The sequence below is a fragment of the Aythya marila genome (genome assembly GCF_965140915.1).
Source record: "Aythya marila genome assembly, chromosome: Z".
Lineage (NCBI taxonomy): Eukaryota > Metazoa > Chordata > Aves > Anseriformes > Anatidae > Aythya > Aythya marila.
In genome coordinates, this window is record NC_139080.1 from 66,133,696 (window position 1) to 66,154,736 (window position 21,041).

A 21,041-nucleotide genomic window follows, 5' to 3' on the forward strand; every position below is an offset into this window, starting at 1 on the left:
TTTCTATTTTATCTCTTTAGATATCCTTTTATTCCTTTAGATCTTCAAATTAAAAATGTATTATATTAGAGGACAATATAGTCCTTACAGTTTTAATACTTTCTTTTTCTTAAGTCAGCTAGTGTAAATTAACTTTGGGGATTTCCTGAATCTACACTAGTAAATTAGCTAGAGTCAGAGACTGTCATTATCCTTTTCTATCAGGAGTATTACACACTTGGAGCTTAAAACTTAGACAACTGGAGACTTTATTTAAATGAAATAAATTAAGCACTTTTTTCTTTGCATTTTAAAATACCCGAGCTATGTCATTTTAAACACCTGATTCCTTGTTTCTTTCCCTTCAATGAAATTTCTAAGCATATTTAAATCCTATCAATGAATATATTTTAAGACATATTTGGTAATCATGTATTGGGATATTTGGAGTACACAAAGCTTTCTTTCCCACATTTTGCTGCTTGGCACTAGACACACATCAAATATTACTGGTTTTTAGAAAAGGGTGAAAAAATAATGAAGGGTTGATTTCCAGTACAAAATAAAACTAGAATTACAAGTTTGTATACCACATCCTGTTAACATACATTCGGGAAATAAGGACTGATGTGAGAACAGCAAAGAATCCTGTGCCTCACTAAACAAACACACAAGGCAATTTTTAGATTTGCAAAAAGTCCCTCTGTAAAATTTTCTTGCCCACGATATATGCTGCCTAGAAAACTTCACTGAACAAGAACTAGGATTACTTGTATTGGTATGGAATTATAACATTTTAAATGTTTTCTTTCACTGTAGAACAATGGAGAATTATTACAAAATTCATGGAAACTAAAGTAACTTTAAAATTGTTTCAGAAAAGAAGTGTTTTGTTTCAATCTTTTCAAAAATTTACTACTATTAACAATAACAACAGACCTCTTGAACTAGCAATACTTTGGTTGGAATTTTAGAGTCCCTGGAAATCTAGGTTCTTTAGTTTTCAGGCTAAAATCAGACTCCAGAAAGCCAGGCCTATTCTGACAAGGATCTACATAGGTTTCTGATGGAAAGCTTTTTATTTTCCAGTAAGAGGTCATAAAAGATGCCCTTTATCACCCCCTCCTCCAGCATTCAAGTGTGAGGGACAGTGTCAGAAAATTAATTCTGAATATTTAGGATGAAAAGCACTGACCACAAAGATGTGAATGTTTTCATGTGACAGATACATCAAGCAGAACTTCAATCTGTGAAATATAACACTTCAATTTGTGATAACCAGAAAGACCTAGTTTCAATCACCTACTCAGAATTAAATTCAGTGATAGCTTTTAGAGTGAAATTGGAAGCCCATTACTAGTCAAGGCATGCTAAAGGATTGAAGGTAATTTGTTCACTCCCTTTGTTCAGTTTATGTCACTGACTGTTGATGATAGGTATGTTTCCAGCTAGAAGTGAGCAAAGAGCATCTGAATATCCTTTGTAAACATTCTTACTGACAAACCTAATAAACTTAATAATATTGATCAACATTAAATTAAGCTAAACAGAGGTGAACTTTATGCCATTCTCTCACTCTTACACATTTATGGAGAAAGAAAGGGGAAAGCAGGAAAGAAAAAATTATGAAGGGTACAAAAAGCTAAACTTTCAGACTAACCTAAACACTTTATAATTCTGATATAATTAAACCCTGTGTTGAGCAAATTACAGGGTTTGTGTCTTCTGTAGTGCACTCGGGCAGTGCTATCATATTATACTGACCTGCAGACCTGTCTGGCAAGAGATACTGAGACATAATGTCCCTTATAAATCTGATTTAGCTTCAGGCCCAGAAATGCCACAAGGCTAGGAACAGTCAGTCCAATAAGAAGTTTGTTGTTGCCTGCCAGTGCTCCTCATGGGCATTGCCGCTATGCATCATACCTAGTTTCATGTTGTACCTTAAAGGCAAGTCCCAGCGATATGAAACTCTTACTATAATATTAGTATCTTCTTTTCCATTTATCCTCTTCCTCTTCCACTGGACAGCATTTAAAACACTTACCCATATTTTTCTTTTATTTACTATGTGCAATTAAATTTCTTGTTTTCTATGCATTCATTACTGGGCTCCATATTCAATCCACAATACAGCTAATTGTGAAAGTTCTATTTTAGGCCACTTTGCTTTTTGGGTTATTTCTCTACCTTCAGTTCTAGCACAGAAACAGGCTTTTAATGACGGTATCACCATTATTGCTCAGCTATATCCTAAATAGCAAAAGTGACTTTTAATCCTTTCTTTAGTCATTGAGGTAAAAAGTGATAAGCATCTCAAACACTTTCTAGGTAATGCAGTACAAGTTAAGGTATCAGCAGATTTATTTATGAACAATTCTTAAAAACAATGAACTTCAAAACTTCTGGAATAAAATGAACCAGGTTTCAAGTAAAAGTCGACTTTAATGTTTCCAGCCTGCACTGGACAGTTTGGCTCTTTCATTTCCAATTCTGCCTGGACTACACACAGAGCTCCTTGTGCTCTAGAGACATTCCACAAACATGTGCATGTCTTCACTTTAAATAAATAAATAGATCGGTAGATTAGATAGATAGATAGATAGATAGATAAAGGTTCACAATGGCTTAAAATCAAATTAAAAAAAAGAAAAAAAAATGAAAAAAAAAAAAAGAATGTAAAGGAAAATCATTTTATCTGTTTTGTTGTTGTTCTTGTTGTTTTTCGTACTGATTCAGCTGGACTAGTTGAACAACATGGTATGAGGAAGCTAGTCCACAAAGATAGGGATAAGCTGAGAAGATATATCCAGTTAATTTCCTTCATGCATTTCATCAATATGGACTGATGTATTGCAATATTTCCTCATATGTGTGTTTTTATATACTATTTTGAAAGACCTGTTCTGTAGTTTTCAAGAGTAAATACTTGAAATTGTGAAGATCAGTGAGGTTTTTCTTTTACTTTACATTACCTTCAGCTAATCATTATCTCCTTATATTTGATTTGAAAATATTTGAAAATCTAATATTTACCAATTTAGATGTCACTTGGAGAGTTTTTTTTTTCTTATAAAGTAGGATGAAACTAGAATGTACTTACAGTGTGCAAGTGTACAAAAAAAACTTTTTTATGTAGTAACAGAAGATTCTGCAACCTTTTTTTATTCCATTTTTTTTCTTCTTTTTACAAAGAATGTGCAAAGACAAATAGGTTTGCTTCAGAAGTGAACATACATTGTTGTCAGTTTTAGTTGTTCTCAATGACCACTGAACACAGTGTTTTGTCTCATGTGTGTCAGAGGCCCAAAATTAACTTTACAAATTTGAATTACATAATCATGTTGTAACCTGGTGGTCTTCTATGGTAGGCTTACAGTATTAATAGATAGGGGGAGAACAACCAACATCATCTACCTGGTCTTGTGCATTTGACACTATCCCACATTATATCCTTGTCTTTAAATTAGAGAGACATGGATTTGAAGGATGGACCTCTCAGTGGGTAAGAAATTGGGTGGTTGCACTCAAAGAGTTGTGGTCAATGTCCAGGTGCAGATCAGTAATGAATGGTGTTCCTTGGTGGTCAGTATCGGGACCAGAGCTATTTAACTTCCTTGTCAGTGACATGGATAGTGGAACTGAGTGCACCCTCAGCAAGGTTGCCGATGACACCAAGATATGTGGTACAGTCAATGCACTGGAGGGAAGGGATGCCATTCAGAGGGGCCTTAACAGGCTGGAAAGGTGGGCCTGTGCAAATCTCATGAGGTTCAACAAGGCCAAGCGCCTTACACCTGGACTGGGGCAATCCCAAGCACAAATACAGGCTGGATGGATTGAGAGCAGCTCTGAGGAGGGTTATTGGTTGATGAGAAGCTCAACATGAGCCATCAATGTGCACTTGCAGCCCAGAAAGCCAACCATATCCTGTGCTGCACCAAAAGCAGGGTGAGGGAGGGGATTCTCCACATTTATTCTTCTCTTGTGAGACCCCACCTGGAGAACTGTATTCAGCTCTGGGGACCCCAGCACAAGAAAGATGTGCAGCTATTAGAACGAGCCCAAAGGAGGGCCACAAAGATGATCAGAGGGATAGAGCACCTCTCCTATGAAGACAGGCTGAGGGAGTAAGGGTTGTTCAGCCTGGAAAAGAGAAGGCTCTGGGGAGACCTCATAGCAGCCTACCAGTACCTACAGAGGTCCAACAGGAAAGTTGGAGAGGGATACTTTGTCAAGGAGTCCAGTGATAGGAGAAAAAGCAATGGCTTTAAACGAAAAAAGGCTAGATTTAGATTAGATATTGAGAAGAAATTCTTTACTCAAAAGGTTTAGAGGCACTGGAATAGGTTGCCCAGAGAAGCTGTGGACGCCTTATCCATGAAAGTGTTCAATGTCAGGCTGGATGGGGGTTTGGGCAAACTGGTCTAGTCAGACATGTCCCTGCCCACGGCAGAGGAGTTGGAACTAGATGGTCTTTATGGTCCCTTCCAATCATATTCTATGATTTTGTGGTTCTAAATTGTGAAACCAAGGGAAAACAATCATCCATTACAATTACAGCATATGATAGTTACTCCTTGGTGACAGAAAACAATGTAATTTGGCATTCCTTTATATATTCATACACTGTACCTACAAAAATAAAATAGAGCTAAAAATAAAAATTTTATATTAATAGAGATTTATAAATATATTATCATCACAATGACATTTATAAAGAAGATACTACCATCAAAAGGAGACTAACATGAGTTAATAACTCATACATGGCAACACTGAACTGGAAAGGAAATAAACACTTCTATGAAAAGCTCTGTCACTGACTGACTTTATTCTTGCTCTCTCATGATTAAAATGATTCAAGTTTCAGTTTCAAGCAATTGTAATAACCCCACTTAAAGACAAACTTTGGGATTGGTTTAGTCAGAATCATGGAGACAATGCTGAAGAATTTACTTAAACATATTTTCTCAAAGTTCTTTTTTCATATATTTTTTTTCCTTCATATGTAAATGACATTTTTCCTTTTATTGCTTGCAAGACTGTAAAAGAGGTCAGTCAAAAAAATCAGGCAAACAGCATCAAGGGACAGATCTGAGATAAGAAAACTCTTATAAAAATATAATTTCATATTATGAACATAATTTACAGCCAACTGTGAAATAGATTGTGCTCTGTTCCTTCAAGAGTCTTAGCACATAAATATTACAGGATAAAATAAAAAAAATCTCTTTCTCTACAGAGGAGAAGAGACAGCAATTTCTGGAGTCCCTGTACTGCAAGCTCCTCTCATTATTTTCCCAAGTGAAGCAGCAAAATGGGCCTGATCTTGCTCATTGTTTATAACACTGATGTTGACAGGCTGTTGGGTGCAGTTCATGTTGTATTTTTTAGTGGGCCAGACCTGACTTATTTCCACATCTTGCTACCTAAATATATATATTTATATATATACATGCATATAATAAAAAAAAAAAAAAAAAATCACACCACAAAAGATGCATAGTTATGCAAAAGAAAAACAGCCCTGCAAAAAATGAAAGGTTCTAGTTCCACTTGGCCATGCCTGCATATGAGACTCTTGCCTTATAACCTGACATAAAAATGGTCATCTCAGCAGTAAGAAAACTGACTTAAAATTTCCAAAGATGAAACACATAGCAAGCCAGGCACAGCCACGGCTTCACCTTCTTATGCTGCTGGAATAATGCAGCTTAGCTGACAGGCACTGCTACTTCTTAACCAAACCTCCCATGCCACATAGCACCAGGACTTTGCCATTCATGAACAAATGTGAAAACACAGAGATCAGCAGCAGATTTGCAGAGATTGACATGAGCATGGGCCACCCTCCTGCAGCAAGATACATAGTCAAGCCCATTTATCCCAGCTGCACCTGTGTCAACTAATGAGAGCTCTTTGACATCCAATGATGCCAGACATCAAACAATGCCAGATGTCAAATTGTTGATGATCAGGAATGTCAGTAACTTGCACATGTTTCCCAGAGGTATCCCAAGATGGACTACCACACTTTGTCAAAATTACACATGGGGGAAAAACTTGCTCTCCACTTTTGGGCTCCTTTCCACCACAAAACAACCCAGTGAGATAAAAACCCTGCTATTTTTTTTTCCCCATTAAAAGAACAAACAAGCAAACAGAAACTGAACAAAATAAACCATTACCCCACAACTGTTCCCCAGCAAAGACAAGGCTGAACTGCGGCTTGCACGCAGTGCGCTGCTGCAAGCTGAGCCAGCAGCACCAGCACTGCTGCTGCCACTGCAGCTGTGAGCAGCATGGTCTGTGCCAACACAGTCTGAATCGCTAGGATGATTTTACTGTGTGCTATATGCCACACACTGACCTACAATGTACTACACAGAAGGCACCAAGTATTTTTCAGAGCCAAGTGTTCTAAACACTGTGCGTACCACTGCTGACCATTGCACTTCTTCCACTGCATGCCTTTGTGCCTGTCTCACTTTTCCAATCTTACATCATTCTAAACAAGATGATTTTATTACTAGTTTGAAACACAACTGTAAACTTGATCAATGTTTTAGCAGTGGATAAGTATTTTTCATACATACGTACACCCACCCCTTGAAAAAGCGTGGGGTGGGTGTACGTATACACAGCATATACGCAAGAATGCTGCCTCTGTAAATATATGCCCAATACTCAAGGACTAACTTAAGAATACATCAGCAGAGAGAGGTAGCAATCATAGCATGACTTTATCTCCACATGTAAATTCACCATTCGCAGTTTCACTGAAAGGAAAGCCATAATTAGAACATGGAAATATGGAGATATGGGCAGGTCCAGACAGCTTGCACAGCTCCCTCTGGTAATTAATGAATTCACACTATACTCACTTCAAAACTAATAATCAAGTTATCTTTAAGAAGTTAACAAAAGCTGTATTCTACACTACCTACTGCATATAAAATTTTAAATAAAATATTGACATCATCATAAAAAAAGGAGGCTGAAGATTTGAAATCTGCTTCTGTGATCAATGAAAGCTGTGTTGAAAGGAGTAACAACTCAGGAAGACAAGAGAGAAGGAAGAACAGTGATTTTTATGAAGTGATAAAAAGATCAGCAATCTTTTTGAAGAGTCCTACCATAGATCCTTAAGATGGATTGTTACTCAATTTTGCAGTCCTGGTGTTCCTTTCTTACTAAGCACTCATATGCTAGCTGCTTTTTAATCACTGCCATTATTACAAAATAAGACATTTACACTGTTTGTTTCCATCCTCCTAAGCTTGCCACATTCATTAAATTGATAGAAAATACTTTGTCTTTCTATTTACCTCTGAGATGTCCAGATCCGGACAATTCAAACTTTAAAATAATATTGGGGAATCAAAGCTGAGCAGCACTCTGAAATTATGGTAAATATTGCATTAAAGCTCTGAATACTGTTAATGGCCTTTCAGTTCTTCAGTATATAATACATAAAGTTCAGTACAGAAATACAGCATATTAACATCTGTGCAGAACATTAAATACAATCTCAATGAAATTATACTTAAGTTTCAAGGGCACTGCTGTCTGATTCTGGTTAGATTATTGCGTTCTGCTCAGGAGTGAAACATCCTATGTTACAGGTGTTCAGAAATGCTTCACAGAGATTACATTCCTAATTTAAATGTAAAAATCACCGTTGGTTGAATGTAGTATTGCATTCTTTCTTATGCCATTTTAATTAATTTTCTAGACAGTACTGCAAAGCTCAAAGTTAATTGTTTCAAATGCCTTTCAAGCATACCTGTTTTAAACTGGATTTTATTCTGCCATGTTAATACTGTGAAGCTATTCTACTGATAAAACTACCTCCCAGTATGACACACAGGTCACGGAGGTTCTCATTAAAACAGAAGAATTGGTTCATCTCTGGTAGCATGATGAACAGAAAACCTGGAACACTTTGGTTCATTAAAGATAGCCTGGATTAGCAACCTACCTGGAAAAAAAAAAAAAAAAAAAAAAAAAAAAAAAAAAAAAAGCTGTAAAAAGCTTCACACTTCTAAGTTGTTATTTTTGTTTCTTTGTTTTGTTGTTGTTTTGTTTTGTTTATGGCCAAAAGCAGCATTACATTTGAAAAGGTGCATACTTGGCACAGTACTTTTCCACCCATCAAAATGCATAAATCATTTTTTCCACAGTTTGTGAAATGGTATTAAAGTGGCATGGTGAAATAGACAAGAAAACATTCTGAAAGAGGAGAGCAAGTGAGAGATGGAACATGTAGGAGAACAAAACTGAACATGAAATACCTAGGTTTAATTAGCAGAATACAAAAGCCAATCCTGAGTTAGCTGCCACTTTCCAGAGCTGAGAACTATAAACAAAACATTGCAATGAAACTGTAACTTGGATGCATATCAAAGCATATCCACAGAGTACAGTATCTTAATTTGGAGATACTAATACATTCATGAGTTTCCGACAAGCCCAGGACAGAACACAGAGGAGAAATTCTGTGCACTGCTATCACAGATTAGTTTATATTGTAAAACACTGAGCCAAGTGAGGTAAGATACATGCAGCGTACCCTCTCGCTTACAATTATTCACTGTTATTTTCCTAAATTTAAGATGACAGAGAAATATTTTATATTATATATGGAAGGTTTGACTTGCATTATCCAACAATTTCTTGTACACAACAGCTCTTTTAAGAAGGAAAAAAATATTAAACCATTTAAAAGGATTGATATATGTTCCCCGCTGATAAAATCATCATGATGGTCAGTTTTGTCAGATATATGTTCCCATCATGATAAAATCATCATGATGGTCAGTTTTCTCGAAAAACCAAAGCTATACAATACAGATATGTAGATACATCCCCACACTGTTTCAATGAATTTAGAAGAAATTTTCCGTGTAAAAGGCAGGGCATGAGCTTAATCCATGCAACAGAAGCTTAACTCAGGCAGCACAGATCTCGTGCATACATAGAACAACTTACTGCCTTCTCCTACAGGTGCTAAGACTTCACTAGGCAATAACCCCCATAAAATTAAATGTAGTCAAACAATGCAAAACTTGCAGTGCATCATGAAAAGCATGTGGGGAGCACTTAGGGAAAGCATGAATATTTGCACAATATATAATCTTTGCTCACTGTAGAAGTTTTCAAAGGTAATTATCTGTTAAAATTTTTGTTATGATTATTATTATTTTGGTTTAAATACTCTAAATGTGCTACAGTGTGTATATAGGGAAACTGCATGTACAGCTTGATGATTTTTTTTTTTTCCAGTTAAATTCCTATTACTGCATTTAAGTGGAAATTCAGATTTAAAAAATCTGTTTTCTGTCATAATACCCTAGAGAAGCCAACCTGGATCAAACCATAGAGTGTGTTTTACATTTCAACTGAAAATAATATTAATAAATAAATAAAAAAAATAAAAATAAATAAATAAATAAAAAACACTGCTTTTATATAGCATCTGCTGTTGGGCCATTTGAGATCCTAATTAGGCACAACTTTGTAAATAACAGACTCATCATCATATTTTCTTCACTGATTGGATGGGTTTTAACTTTAGGTACCAACAATTCTCTCTGTGAGAATAAAAGAAGGTTCTTTCAAAATATAATTAAAAACACTGAGGACTTTTTTCATCTAGTAAGAATATTAATTGGGTTCACCATCAAAATGTGATAACATGAACAATATCTTGTTTTGCATGTTAATGCTTCATAATTGCACAGAGCTTTTCAACTCCAAAACTCTTTACAAGAATTAAGTGGATGTCCCTGGAGGCCTTAGGCAAAACTTTCTTTGCCTTCAAAAATAGATTTGCACCAGACAAAAAGCTTTGTAAAAAATGCAGGAGTGTGCTGTGTTGCTTTAATCTACAGTGGACATACATGTAAGTGAGATAAAATATTACCACCAGTCTTCATGTGGAAGTAGTGGAAATAGAGGGGAACTGAATGAGACAGTCCCTGCTCCCATAAAAGCTCTGTCCTTGGTTACAGCACATTGAACAAGTGAGAAATAAAATGTGAGATAACTTCCAAAGAAATGTCAACATACCTTTCAATTACTTCTTCACTCCCCTACCAAAGATCAAGCTGCATGTAAGTCTGATGATTGCCTACTATTGCACAGCTCCACACACAATGCCTTTGCTCAAGCGATCAGGTAGAGAGAAATGCTTTTGCTAGAATTCAGTCAAAAGTCATTATCCAGCACTCCACTTTGTTTTATCAAAATAACATTTTAAAACATAGTAGCTAGAAACAGAAAGTTTCCCCAAACCCAGAAGTTATTCCACTTATTTATTCCACTAAGTCCAGTGAAAATCTATCACAAATCACCACTCCGTATTTTCAAACTGAACTTTCTTTTCAGTTTTTTAAACCATGCCACAGATATGAAACTGCAATAGAAGTTTACAACCCATGCACTGAATCCTGTGCATTTTTCAGTACCCTTTGCCATAATGATATTTTACAGTGACTACAAGTAAAATCAAGAAGCACTCCTCTCAGTACTTACCATGTGATTTTTATGCCACTTCACTGGACACAGGGAGTAATACATAGGGTCTTTTTATTGCTCAAGTAGAAAGTGCTCATTACCTATTTATTTTTATATATAGGAAAAAACAAAGTTTTTTCAAGTGGCATACATCACACTGTTGTAGTGGTTGATTTTCTCAAGATGGTCTTCTGGGGTTTTGGCGCAGTTTGTGGAGGCACAGTCGCGGGTCTTGGAGGAGGAAAGCTATTACTGGAACTTATCCCCAACCCTCCATTTTCTAAGGGAAATGGAGGCAGTGGAGGCGGTGGAGGTGGCAGAGGAGGACACTGATGCGGCAGCTTTCCCACAAGATGGGCAGGCTCACTGTGCAAGTGCACCTCCCTGTTTTTAATGTTATACCGAACATCACAGTCTGGGCAATAACCGTGGTACTGCACTTTTTCATTAAATCGCACCCGTTCCCTTGCTCCTGGCTGAGGACACCGCTCTTTCTCAGGTCTATGCATTAGAGGCTGCATTGCAACTTTGTCCAAATTACTGTTCGGTATATAGCATGTATCTCCATTTGGGATGCGGTTGGGCCCATTTCTCAGCAGGGTACCATTAGTCTTGACAGGGTTGGTCGAAGGAGGCAGCCTTGAAGGCTCGTCACACTTGACAGGCGTCAGTCGTGGTGGAGGTGGGGGAGGATTTGGCTTCCGCAGCACGGTGAGGATAGCAGAGGGGTGCGCAGGGGGCTTGATGAGCGGAGCACTGCCCCGCACCTTGACCTTCTCCAAGCTGGAAGCTGTTGTGCTGCTGGAGCTACTGTTAAGTGTGTCTGTTTTGGAGCTGTCCGTCATCTCATCCTCCAGCTGCAGGTCAGATGTCAGCGTGTCGATCTGGTCAACCACCTGCACAATGGCCAGAGAGAACACAGTGAGAAAAGCTTGTCCCTGCAAAGGCACAGAACAGAAGCACCCTCTGCAAACAGTTTTTTCCTTCCCGGATCTGAAGTACACAATTTTTTAAACCACTTTTATTATTATTATTATTACTTTGCCAACTTAACAATGGGATGGGTAGTTGGCTAGCTCAACAAGTGAATACAGAAGAAATGCAACTTGAACCACTCCGGAATGAAATTCCATTTCTTTCCCTCTAGGGTTTACTTGGCAATATCATTGTACATGAACAGTAATCCTTCAGTAATATGTTTTGCCTTCCAGTGCAGGAGGAGACTGAATTATTTAACTTTAGCTTATATGTGACAGTTTCTGAATCTAAATCTGCTGCAGAGTATATTTCAGCTCTGATCTTTCACACAATCTAGATTTGCATACACGTCACTGTATCAGTGGTATTACACACCTACAATCTTAAGTATGGTACACACTTTGCTGGCTATTTTTTAACATAATTAAAGTAATGAGGAGCATCTACCCTCCTGTTTCAGACTGCCTTATCTGCTGTTATGAATTTTCCTTAAGGTTGTTATCCTCTGAAGTAATCATGAAATAGCACTTGCTGCAGAGAAAAGGAAAAATAGCTTTATTTTTGAAGTTATAACCATTCGTTCACTTATGTATTTTACTTAATGATCTCGTCTACCACCTGTAATTCTGTTTTGTTCATTTTTATAAAGCCTCATATCTTCTAGTCTTCCAGATTCCTTTTTTAGTCACTTTTATGTAGGCCATGCAACTGATAGTGTCTACTAGGTGACCAAAACTTGTAATATAAAAGTCATAAGGCCTTCCTGAAAACTGCCTTTCACACTATTTGTAGTTGAATGACTAGTTTTAAACTACAGATAACCACAACACAGGAACTAAGTATTTTCTCACATACATAAACTAATCACTGGAGCTGAAGTGCTACTAGTTAACTTAATTTCACTAACAAAAAGTTCACACCATTGTTTGGGGGACCATGTGTGATGTTCTGGAAGGAGAGCATGAGGCTGGGTGCCTCCAGTTTTGCCACAATCATCCTTACCCCTTTCAGTTTTTCATCTTTACTTTTTTTTTTTTTTTTTTTTTTTTTTTTTCCCCGAGTACAGCCACATGTTAATCACAAAAAAATAAAAATAAAAAAAAAATCTGAAGGCAGCAATTCTATCTGGTCAACTCACTCCTGTGCCCACAGGTAAAAGTAAACAAAAACTCAATAGCATGAAAGAGCTTTCTAGATTCCACTCTTCATACTGTAACTACAAGTTGTGTATTTGTAAAACCATAAAAATTCACATGCAATACTTTAGTTTACTTTATAGAGATCAGTGCCCTCTTTCTTCTTATAAAAAGCAAACATGTAGATAACCATGGTTCAGAAAGAAATCTGACAAAATATCTTTGAAAAAAAAAAAATCTGATTCCTCTCCAAGACCAAAACAACTATTCATTTATTGGTAGTTCAAAGCCAAAGACCTTGTTTCATTTAATTTTCTATTTTAGCATTTTGGTTTCTCTACAAAAATAATAATAATAACATAAAATTATACCCATACAAGACTTACTCCCCCCAAATAATTAGGATTTAAATGTTAGATACAGTTGAATTCTATCAGTATCTTCGGATAGCAGGAAAGCCAGCTTACAGGAGAAAGAATTCATATTTTCACTTCACTTTACATATGTAAGCAAGATGTAGAAAACTTCTCAAAATGAAAGGAACAAGGACAGCACATTTGAGATATGTGCACTAAGCATGAAATTCAAACATATCTCTGCAAGTTTAGTGTGGATTTGTGTCAGTATTAGGGTCTGTATATGGCTAAATATACTATTGGATCCTCTCCTGAAATCCAATATATGTTTGTTTGTTTGTTTTAACTATCAGTTAGAGCTATGGAATAGGTTGGTGCAATCACAAGAAACTCCTTGGAAAGTAACGAAATTAAAAAGAGACATTAAATAGCTGCAGGGAAGACTGGAATGCAAGACATAACTGTAAGGCTGCTCAACACAGAAATGTTTGAAAGCTTGTACAGCAGATTAGCCTATATTACAGTATCTAATAATGCAAAATCTGATATTTTGTTGACTAACATTTGGTTTGTTTCTATTGCAATTGGATTATTTCAGCAAAAACGCTGTTTACTTTCCTTTATTTTCTACCATGGTACTCCCCTCAAAGTATCTATAACCATTTAAGACCATGGAAATCAACACTGCATATGTGAGGAAAAAGCCAATAGATTGCTGATGTTGTTATTGTAATATTATCTATAGGTATATCTCATGGAGATTAGCTGAACAATATACTAAGTGTACATTAGCTTAATAAAATTAATTCACAATTTCCAACACAAAATTTCCAAGAAGAAAAGTATTTAAATGTTATTTTAGCACAAGGACAAAATTCTAATAATTTTGTTTCCTTTATTTATGTAGCACCAGTCACAAATAACAGCCTATTTGCTTAGGCCTCATGTGTGCAACAAAAAGATTGTTTCTGTTCCACACAGTACAATATAAATGTACTCCATGCAATGTAATTCTAGAGAAACAGAAATGAGTATTTATTATTTTGAAATGGAGACATTAAAATTGATATTCCACTCCTGATACGAGGTCATAGCTGTAATTATGCATCCCATGTGTCACGAAATGGCAGATCCTGGTGATGAGAAAATTTGTGTCCATTCAAACTGCCCTTCTGGCAATGCAAAGATCTTCTCAGGAGTAACATGAGTCTGGCCCTATGAACCATGCTTGAATTTAAATCACTGTAGAGTTTATCTCCTGCCCTCTGGGCAACTGTGTAGTGCACAATGGAAATTTTCTGTCACCTGTCCATACCATAGAAATAGTATATAATGGCTCTGACATGACAACAAAGTTTATCTGTCCAAATTAATTGCCAACACAGTTCATGATTCTATTTACTGTTATGTTTTTTTGTTTTGTTTCAATTTCATCCCAGAAAGAAAAATTCAAATGAGATGGAAAAATAACAATTACTGACCAAGACATTAACACTGATGCTGTAAAAAAACTGCAAGTCAAAAGAAAAATAGACTCCATTTCACAACACACTTCCTATGGAGTCGTACAGACAATATTTAGAAACAAAAAAGCTGCTCTAGTTCTGCAGAATCTGTTCAGTGATAAAACAGGATTTGATTCACAAGTGCAAGTACAGAGAGTCATCCTCTTATACCCTGAGGAGCTCCTCAGCCATTAACCAGATTTGATGCCCCCTTCTCCCCTGCTCGCTCTGCGGGATCTTGTGTGACACTCCCGAATAAACAAGGATGTCAGCTCAGTCTGACCCACTTTATGGATTTTATATTACACTACTTAGACTCATAGAAATTCTGCACTGCAACCAGCATTGTATGGAGGATATGTTGGGATATGTTGGTACTATGTATGTAATTTTTACTGGGTGGTCAAAAAGATATAATAACTCCCCAAAACAAAGAGAGAGAGAGAAAGAGAAAGAGAGAGAGAGAAAGAGAAAGAGAGAGAGAGAGAGAAAGAAGAGAGAGAGAGAGAAAGAAGGAGAGAAGGAGAGAAAGAAGGAGAGAAGGAGAGAAAGAGAGAAAGAAAGAGAGAAAGAAAGAGAGAAAGAAAGAGAGAAAGAGAGAACGAGAGAAAGAAGGAAGGAAGGAAGGAAGGAAGGAAGGAAGGAAGGAAGGAAGGAAGGAAGGAAAGGAGGGAGAGAAGGAGGGAGGGAGAAAGGAAGGAATAACATACTAACTTTACAAGCAATATGTAGTGCATCAATATATTATTATTTTTTTTTAATAAATTTCTTAAAATATATAGAGAGAGTATAACATATTGATTTCTCACTGAAGTTAAACTGCAGCCTCTGTTTAATGTAACTGAGAATGTCATCAAATATAATGTCTTGTGATTCTCAAACGCTGCACAGACTGGCGTAACATTTTCATTTTTCAGTTTTAACTTACAAATTTTGTCTGGTTGTTAACTCCGCTAAGTGGTAAGGAACTTTTCTGGGTGAATATCCTAACTTGCCTAGATCAACACTCAAAACTTCCAATTTCTTACTGGGTGCCAGGATATTGTTATAAGAAAATAACTAGTAAAACATGACATTAGAAGTAACAATTTCTTTTATTTTTTAACCCTATCTTTGAAAAGAGTGTCTTCAGTTAGCTACAATCACTTTTTGGAGTACTTGTCTTTGTGTAATTCTGCAATACACATCCAAAAATGTATACTTGATCTACTAGATATAGTAGATTTTATAATCTATTTACATTAAATGTTCCACCAGTTTTTCTTCTGTTTTAAAGGCAGTGGAAGAACTTCTTCACTGAAAGGGTTGTGAGGCATTGGAACAGGCTGCCCAGGGAAGTGGTGGAGTCACCATCCCTGGAAGTCTTAGACGTTAGATGTAGAGCTTAGGGATATGGTTTAGTGGGGACTGTTAGCGTTAGGTCAGAGGTTGGACTCGATGATCTTGAGGTCTCTTCCAACCTAGAAATTCTGTGATTCTGTGTGATTCTGTGAAAACAAGACAGTAAGGTATTGATGTTCAATGAATATATAAACCACCAGCTGCATGCAATTCACCATAAAAAAAAAAAAAAAAAAAGTTTTGTTTTGTTTTCAAATCTTCAAATCTTGAATAAAGAAGTGAATTACTTTTCAGAAAACAAAGTAATATACCCTTAAAAACTCATAAGATTTTAAGTTCACAGAACTCAAAATTATTATTTTTTTTTTCCGAGGCAACCATCCATTTTCACTGCTTTGTATGTTCTTTAATGTTTCATGTGATTTTATGAGTAAGATTTTATTTCTGAAAAGACTTGCAGCTCTACAAGCTAGCACTTCTGAAAAAAGCTGCATACGCAAAATGGAAACGGTACTTAGCTCTGATATTACTTCTGAGATATAATAGTTATAATCCATATATTGCTATTTAATACTACAATTCAGCAGTGTAAAGCTATGAGATTTGATATGACATTTTGGTGGAAGTTTTGAGAAAATTACAGACAGATATGGATCTTGATCTTAAATCAACAAAAGACACATTAGGTCATGAGCCTAGCACAAGTTTTTGTTTTCTTTCTTTGAACTAAACAGTATACCGGCAAAATGAACAAAATGTAGTGATATTTTTTAATGAAAAGAAGTAAAATAAAGAAGTCTTAATTCTGGTATTTTTGTATCAATTCCAAAAACTTGCAAAGTTTGACATGGATAATTTTTCACTGTATGTACAAAAATTAAGTACAAGACAAACTATTAGAACTCATAATTAATAGAACTGCAATCCAGTCCACCAGAAAGAAGACATTCTTGCCTATATGTAAAGAATTGGAAACATGCTATATCAGTAGCTCCTAGTATCTTCTGACTCCCTCTCTAGTCTTCCAAAAAGAAATCAGTCACTTGCTATAATTACTACAGGAATCTCTAAGACAAGTTGTCATACCTAACCTTCCCATCATCTTAGGTCATTATATCTTGCAGAGTAGTTAATCCTTTGTTGACAAAAATCAATGTTCAATGTAACTAAGTACACATACAAAACATTTATTTTTTATTTTTTTTTTTTCCAAAATGAGTCTTTACCTGGAAGTCCTGAACCATCACGGAGCTAAGTGCAAACCAAAAGCAAGTCCCTCATAACACTGAGAGTGCCAGTAGTTCTTTGCTAGCTGCATAACATCACAAGAATACCCTGCTCTCAGGTGCTTATAATTCCATCTTCAGTCGTCCATACGTTTTGCATTTCTCACAACTAACTTCTCACTCATTCCCAGTGATTGCAGCTTCCAGGCCAAGGGGAAATTGAACCAAATTTAGCTTAGAAGTAGGTTTATAAAGTTGTGTTGTGTGAGCCAAATAATTCCAAACAGAAAGAAAAGTAGAGCCATACAAGGAGAGACAAATGATCTACTTAGTACAATAGTTTGAAAAAAATGATAAAAAGCAGATGTCTAGGCAAAACCACAGGAATAGAAAAGTCATACAGAAATATTTCTGTGTAATTTTATCCCAGCCTCAAACAATTTCTATCTCAAGGACGTCTTAACAGATTTTGCATTTAATAGATGCAAATAGAAACCTATTTCTCTACCATCAACATGCCTCTCTCATCTTGAATCCATATATCTTTTTACCATCCACAACATACTGCTGTTTGTCACTGTAATTACAGAGATATACCACCTACTCCCCTTTCTGCTTGAGAAAAATCACAGGAGCTTTTACAGACAAAATGTCTCATGGACCGGCATGATGCTTAAATACATAAACTGTAGCTATTTTGCAAAAGAAAACAAAACAAAAATAGCTATGAAAGGTATCTCAGTGTTGGAAGCTTCTCATCATATAAAAAATATTTGATAAAAATGTATCAAATTCCAAAAACCATGGCAAATGTCTGTAGAACAAAGAGCTCTTAGACATAGAAAAACGAAGAATCAAACAGCTGCCTACACCCAGCAGTCCTTCTTCAACCACTAGTAAGTTATAATATTTTTTTTCCAGTATATCATCCAGCTTCTTCACATCTGAAGCTGTAAAGAATTAAGTAAAGAATTGTGTCTGTTTATACTATGCTATTCTAGCATAGTGCTAGGAATGAGCCTGATATGTTCATTCATATGTTCATGTATGTGTGTGTTAATACACACTTTGGGGAAGATTCTGAGTTCAGGTTTTGGGGGATGACGCTTACAGTAGCATCCCAGGCTGAGTCACCCACAGTGCAGCACCAGATAAGTGCACATCAAACTTGTCAGCATTACAGTATCTGAAAGATCAATACCCTCAAAAACAAGCTTACACACATCTCAACTCTATTAAAATAAGTAAATAAATAAACCAGACATTCAGTTGTTAATTGTCACGAGAAAGGTTTTGCTAAAGAATACATTAGTAACTTCAGCAAAATAGTATTACCCTTTGAAATGCATTACACCCTCATCATTTTCAGTTACAGACCTTACTCAATCATTCCCTGAGATTTGGAAATAGTTTGAGGATCAAATTAGGCTGTGTGTAAATTTACAAATGGAGAATTATGAATATGTTGGAATCTTGGGAACCTAATAGGGCCATGAAAACTCATTATCATCATCCTCACTTAGCATTTCAGGGAAAGCAAACTGGGAAATCCATATTCAAAATCTTAAAAGGAAAAAGCTTCCTTCCCAAGAAAGAATAAGAAGGAAATAATGAGAGCAGTGACCTGCTCCCCAAGTGCCTCTTTAAGATCTTTCATAGCAATCGCAATTTCTCTCTTTAGCCTTTGGGATGGAGTCTACTAAGGAAGCTGCTTGGAAGATCTTGGAAGAGATAAAGGTAGGTTTGTGGCACATACGTGTAGCATGAAGGACAGTACAGCTATAGTTTCTGTCATATACAAATAAACTCTAATAAAATGATGATAAATAAATAAAAACCCTAAGAAAATACAGTAAAAAAAAAAAAAAAAAAAAAAAAAAAAAAGCTTTCAAGAAAATCAACTTCAAAGAATATTTATAGCAACAACAACAAAGTTGTTTTAAAATGTTAGCTGAAACATCAGCAGTCTCTTATCTGTCCTAGGTAACAGAACTTTATGCCTCCAGCAAAATATTCACATCTTCTACTGTTTGCCAATATAGGATGGTAATTAATTTCAAGAAAGTAAAGTTTATTAAATCTGTTTATATGTCACATCTAAAGACACAGAAACAACACTTGTATAAACTTTGGAAAGGGAATGCAATGATTTTGCACATAGCTCATTTCCCAGGCTGAAAGCCAGACCACACCTCAGACAACACTAAAAAACAATTCTCACTCTGCATTATCAGCTACAACCTCCCTTTGCTCCCTTATCTTACCCATGATGAAGCATTTGCCCAGACTGTTTAAGCAAAGCAAATCAGTCCACATATCTGAAACAACAGATAGGATATGCAATCTCTATGGGCAGCAGTGTTTAGCGGTCTTTCAAGAACAGATTCCAAAAGCAGCAAGTTAATCATCAGTTAATCTGGTACAGTTTGCCCTGAACATCTACTAAAAAAAAAAAAAAAAAAAAAAAAAAAAAAAGTATTTTAAGTACCAGAGAAAGGAATGTCAACTACATAACAAAATAAATGTTAAAAAATAATAATAATTCATATGACTCACAATGAAAGCCACAAGTTAATGGGAAATCAGTAATTTTTTCTTTATCATCAAACTGATGTTAAGTTTTTTTATCTGCTCTTCAAATTTCAGTTTTACAGCATAGATACAGTTTCTGTGACTATTTAAGCTCATGCAAGTAATGCAGTAATGCTCACTTTCACTTTGAGAACATAATAATCTACAGCATATCCTATCTCTCAAAATGGCTACAATAAGACTATGATAAGCAGACTGTACAACTACTTTATTATTTGGTTTCAGTCTATTTTATTCTGCATTCATGGAATTATAAATTGTATTTTTAGAAACATAAAGATTGAAGACCATAATTTTTAATATATTGGGTGAGAAAATAAAAGAAAAAAATAAATAAAAAGGATGACTCTGGACATGGCAAATGTACATTTGATCCATGATTTCTGTATACACATTTTTTTAAATTCATCATCACAAAACAGAAAATTTAAAAGACAAATTGCTAATCAGCATTCAATGTTTACATGTGCACATAAGTGCAAAGGCCTCTGTGTAAAAGAGACAAGAGAATTGAAGTGTAACCCCTGAGTACGTGCTTCAGTGAACTTCACTCCTTCACAGTGAACCTCTTTTGTTTAATATACACCATCCACAGAACACCGGAGCTGCGAGACTTTGGTGTGTCCTCTGAATAACACATACATTCTAAAATAACAGTTTAGAAGCTGCTGCTTACTGCTGTTTTTCTCTCTAAAAGCAGAAAATAAAATTGAACAATGGCTGAATACTGACAAAAACTAAGGAATGGCTAATCTGTGCATTCTCATTACTTCCAATGCTTTCTAAATGAAAGTTTTTAAAACAGCTAAAAATGCAGCACCGTATAATATTTGAGATTTTCATCCCTGTGTAACAATCTTTTTCTATAAATATTGATTCATAATGATTACAAATCCAGTAACTTGTCTAATACCTAATGCTAATTTAAATGAATGCTAAATATTTCTCTAAGCTCATAACTGGTAATGTAAGCAGCATGAAGAAGATCCTTAAAGTACAAGCATCCCCAAGCTATTAATGCTCACCATGGAGACTGTATATACCCCTGTAGGATTAGAAAAAAGCATACAACTAAACACATAAACAGTTTCCTAGGTATACTATTCAGATACACTAATAACTACTAAAACCAAACCAAACTAAGACAAACTTGTAATATTACAGCACTGGGAAAATAAATAGATAGATAGATAGATAGATAGATAGATAGATGGATGAATAAATTCAAACCCCTCTAATCAAGAGGAAAAACAAACAAACAAAACCCACTACTACCACCACAATAGGCAGAGAATTAACCACTATTTTTTATTTTCCTCTGGCACTCCCACAGAGGCTTCGGAAACACATGCTGAATATCCTTTTGTTAAAAAAAAAAAAAAAAAAAAAAAAAAAAAAAAAAAAAAA

General features: G+C 35.7%; 1 protein-coding gene across 3 annotated transcripts in view; it reads right to left on the bottom strand.

Moving 5' to 3' along the window:
- Positions 1 to 21,041, bottom strand: part of PRR16 (proline rich 16) — a 208,002-nt gene that overhangs the window by 80,333 nt on the left and 106,628 nt on the right. For all 3 annotated transcript variants that reach the window (XM_082784145.1, XM_082784146.1, XM_082784147.1), the window contains exon 2: positions 10,519 to 11,396. In XM_082784145.1, the coding sequence (XP_082640271.1) occupies positions 10,653 to 11,396 (744 nt within the window). In that variant the 3' untranslated portion in view covers positions 10,519 to 10,652. The remainder of the gene's footprint in view (positions 1 to 10,518; positions 11,397 to 21,041) is intronic.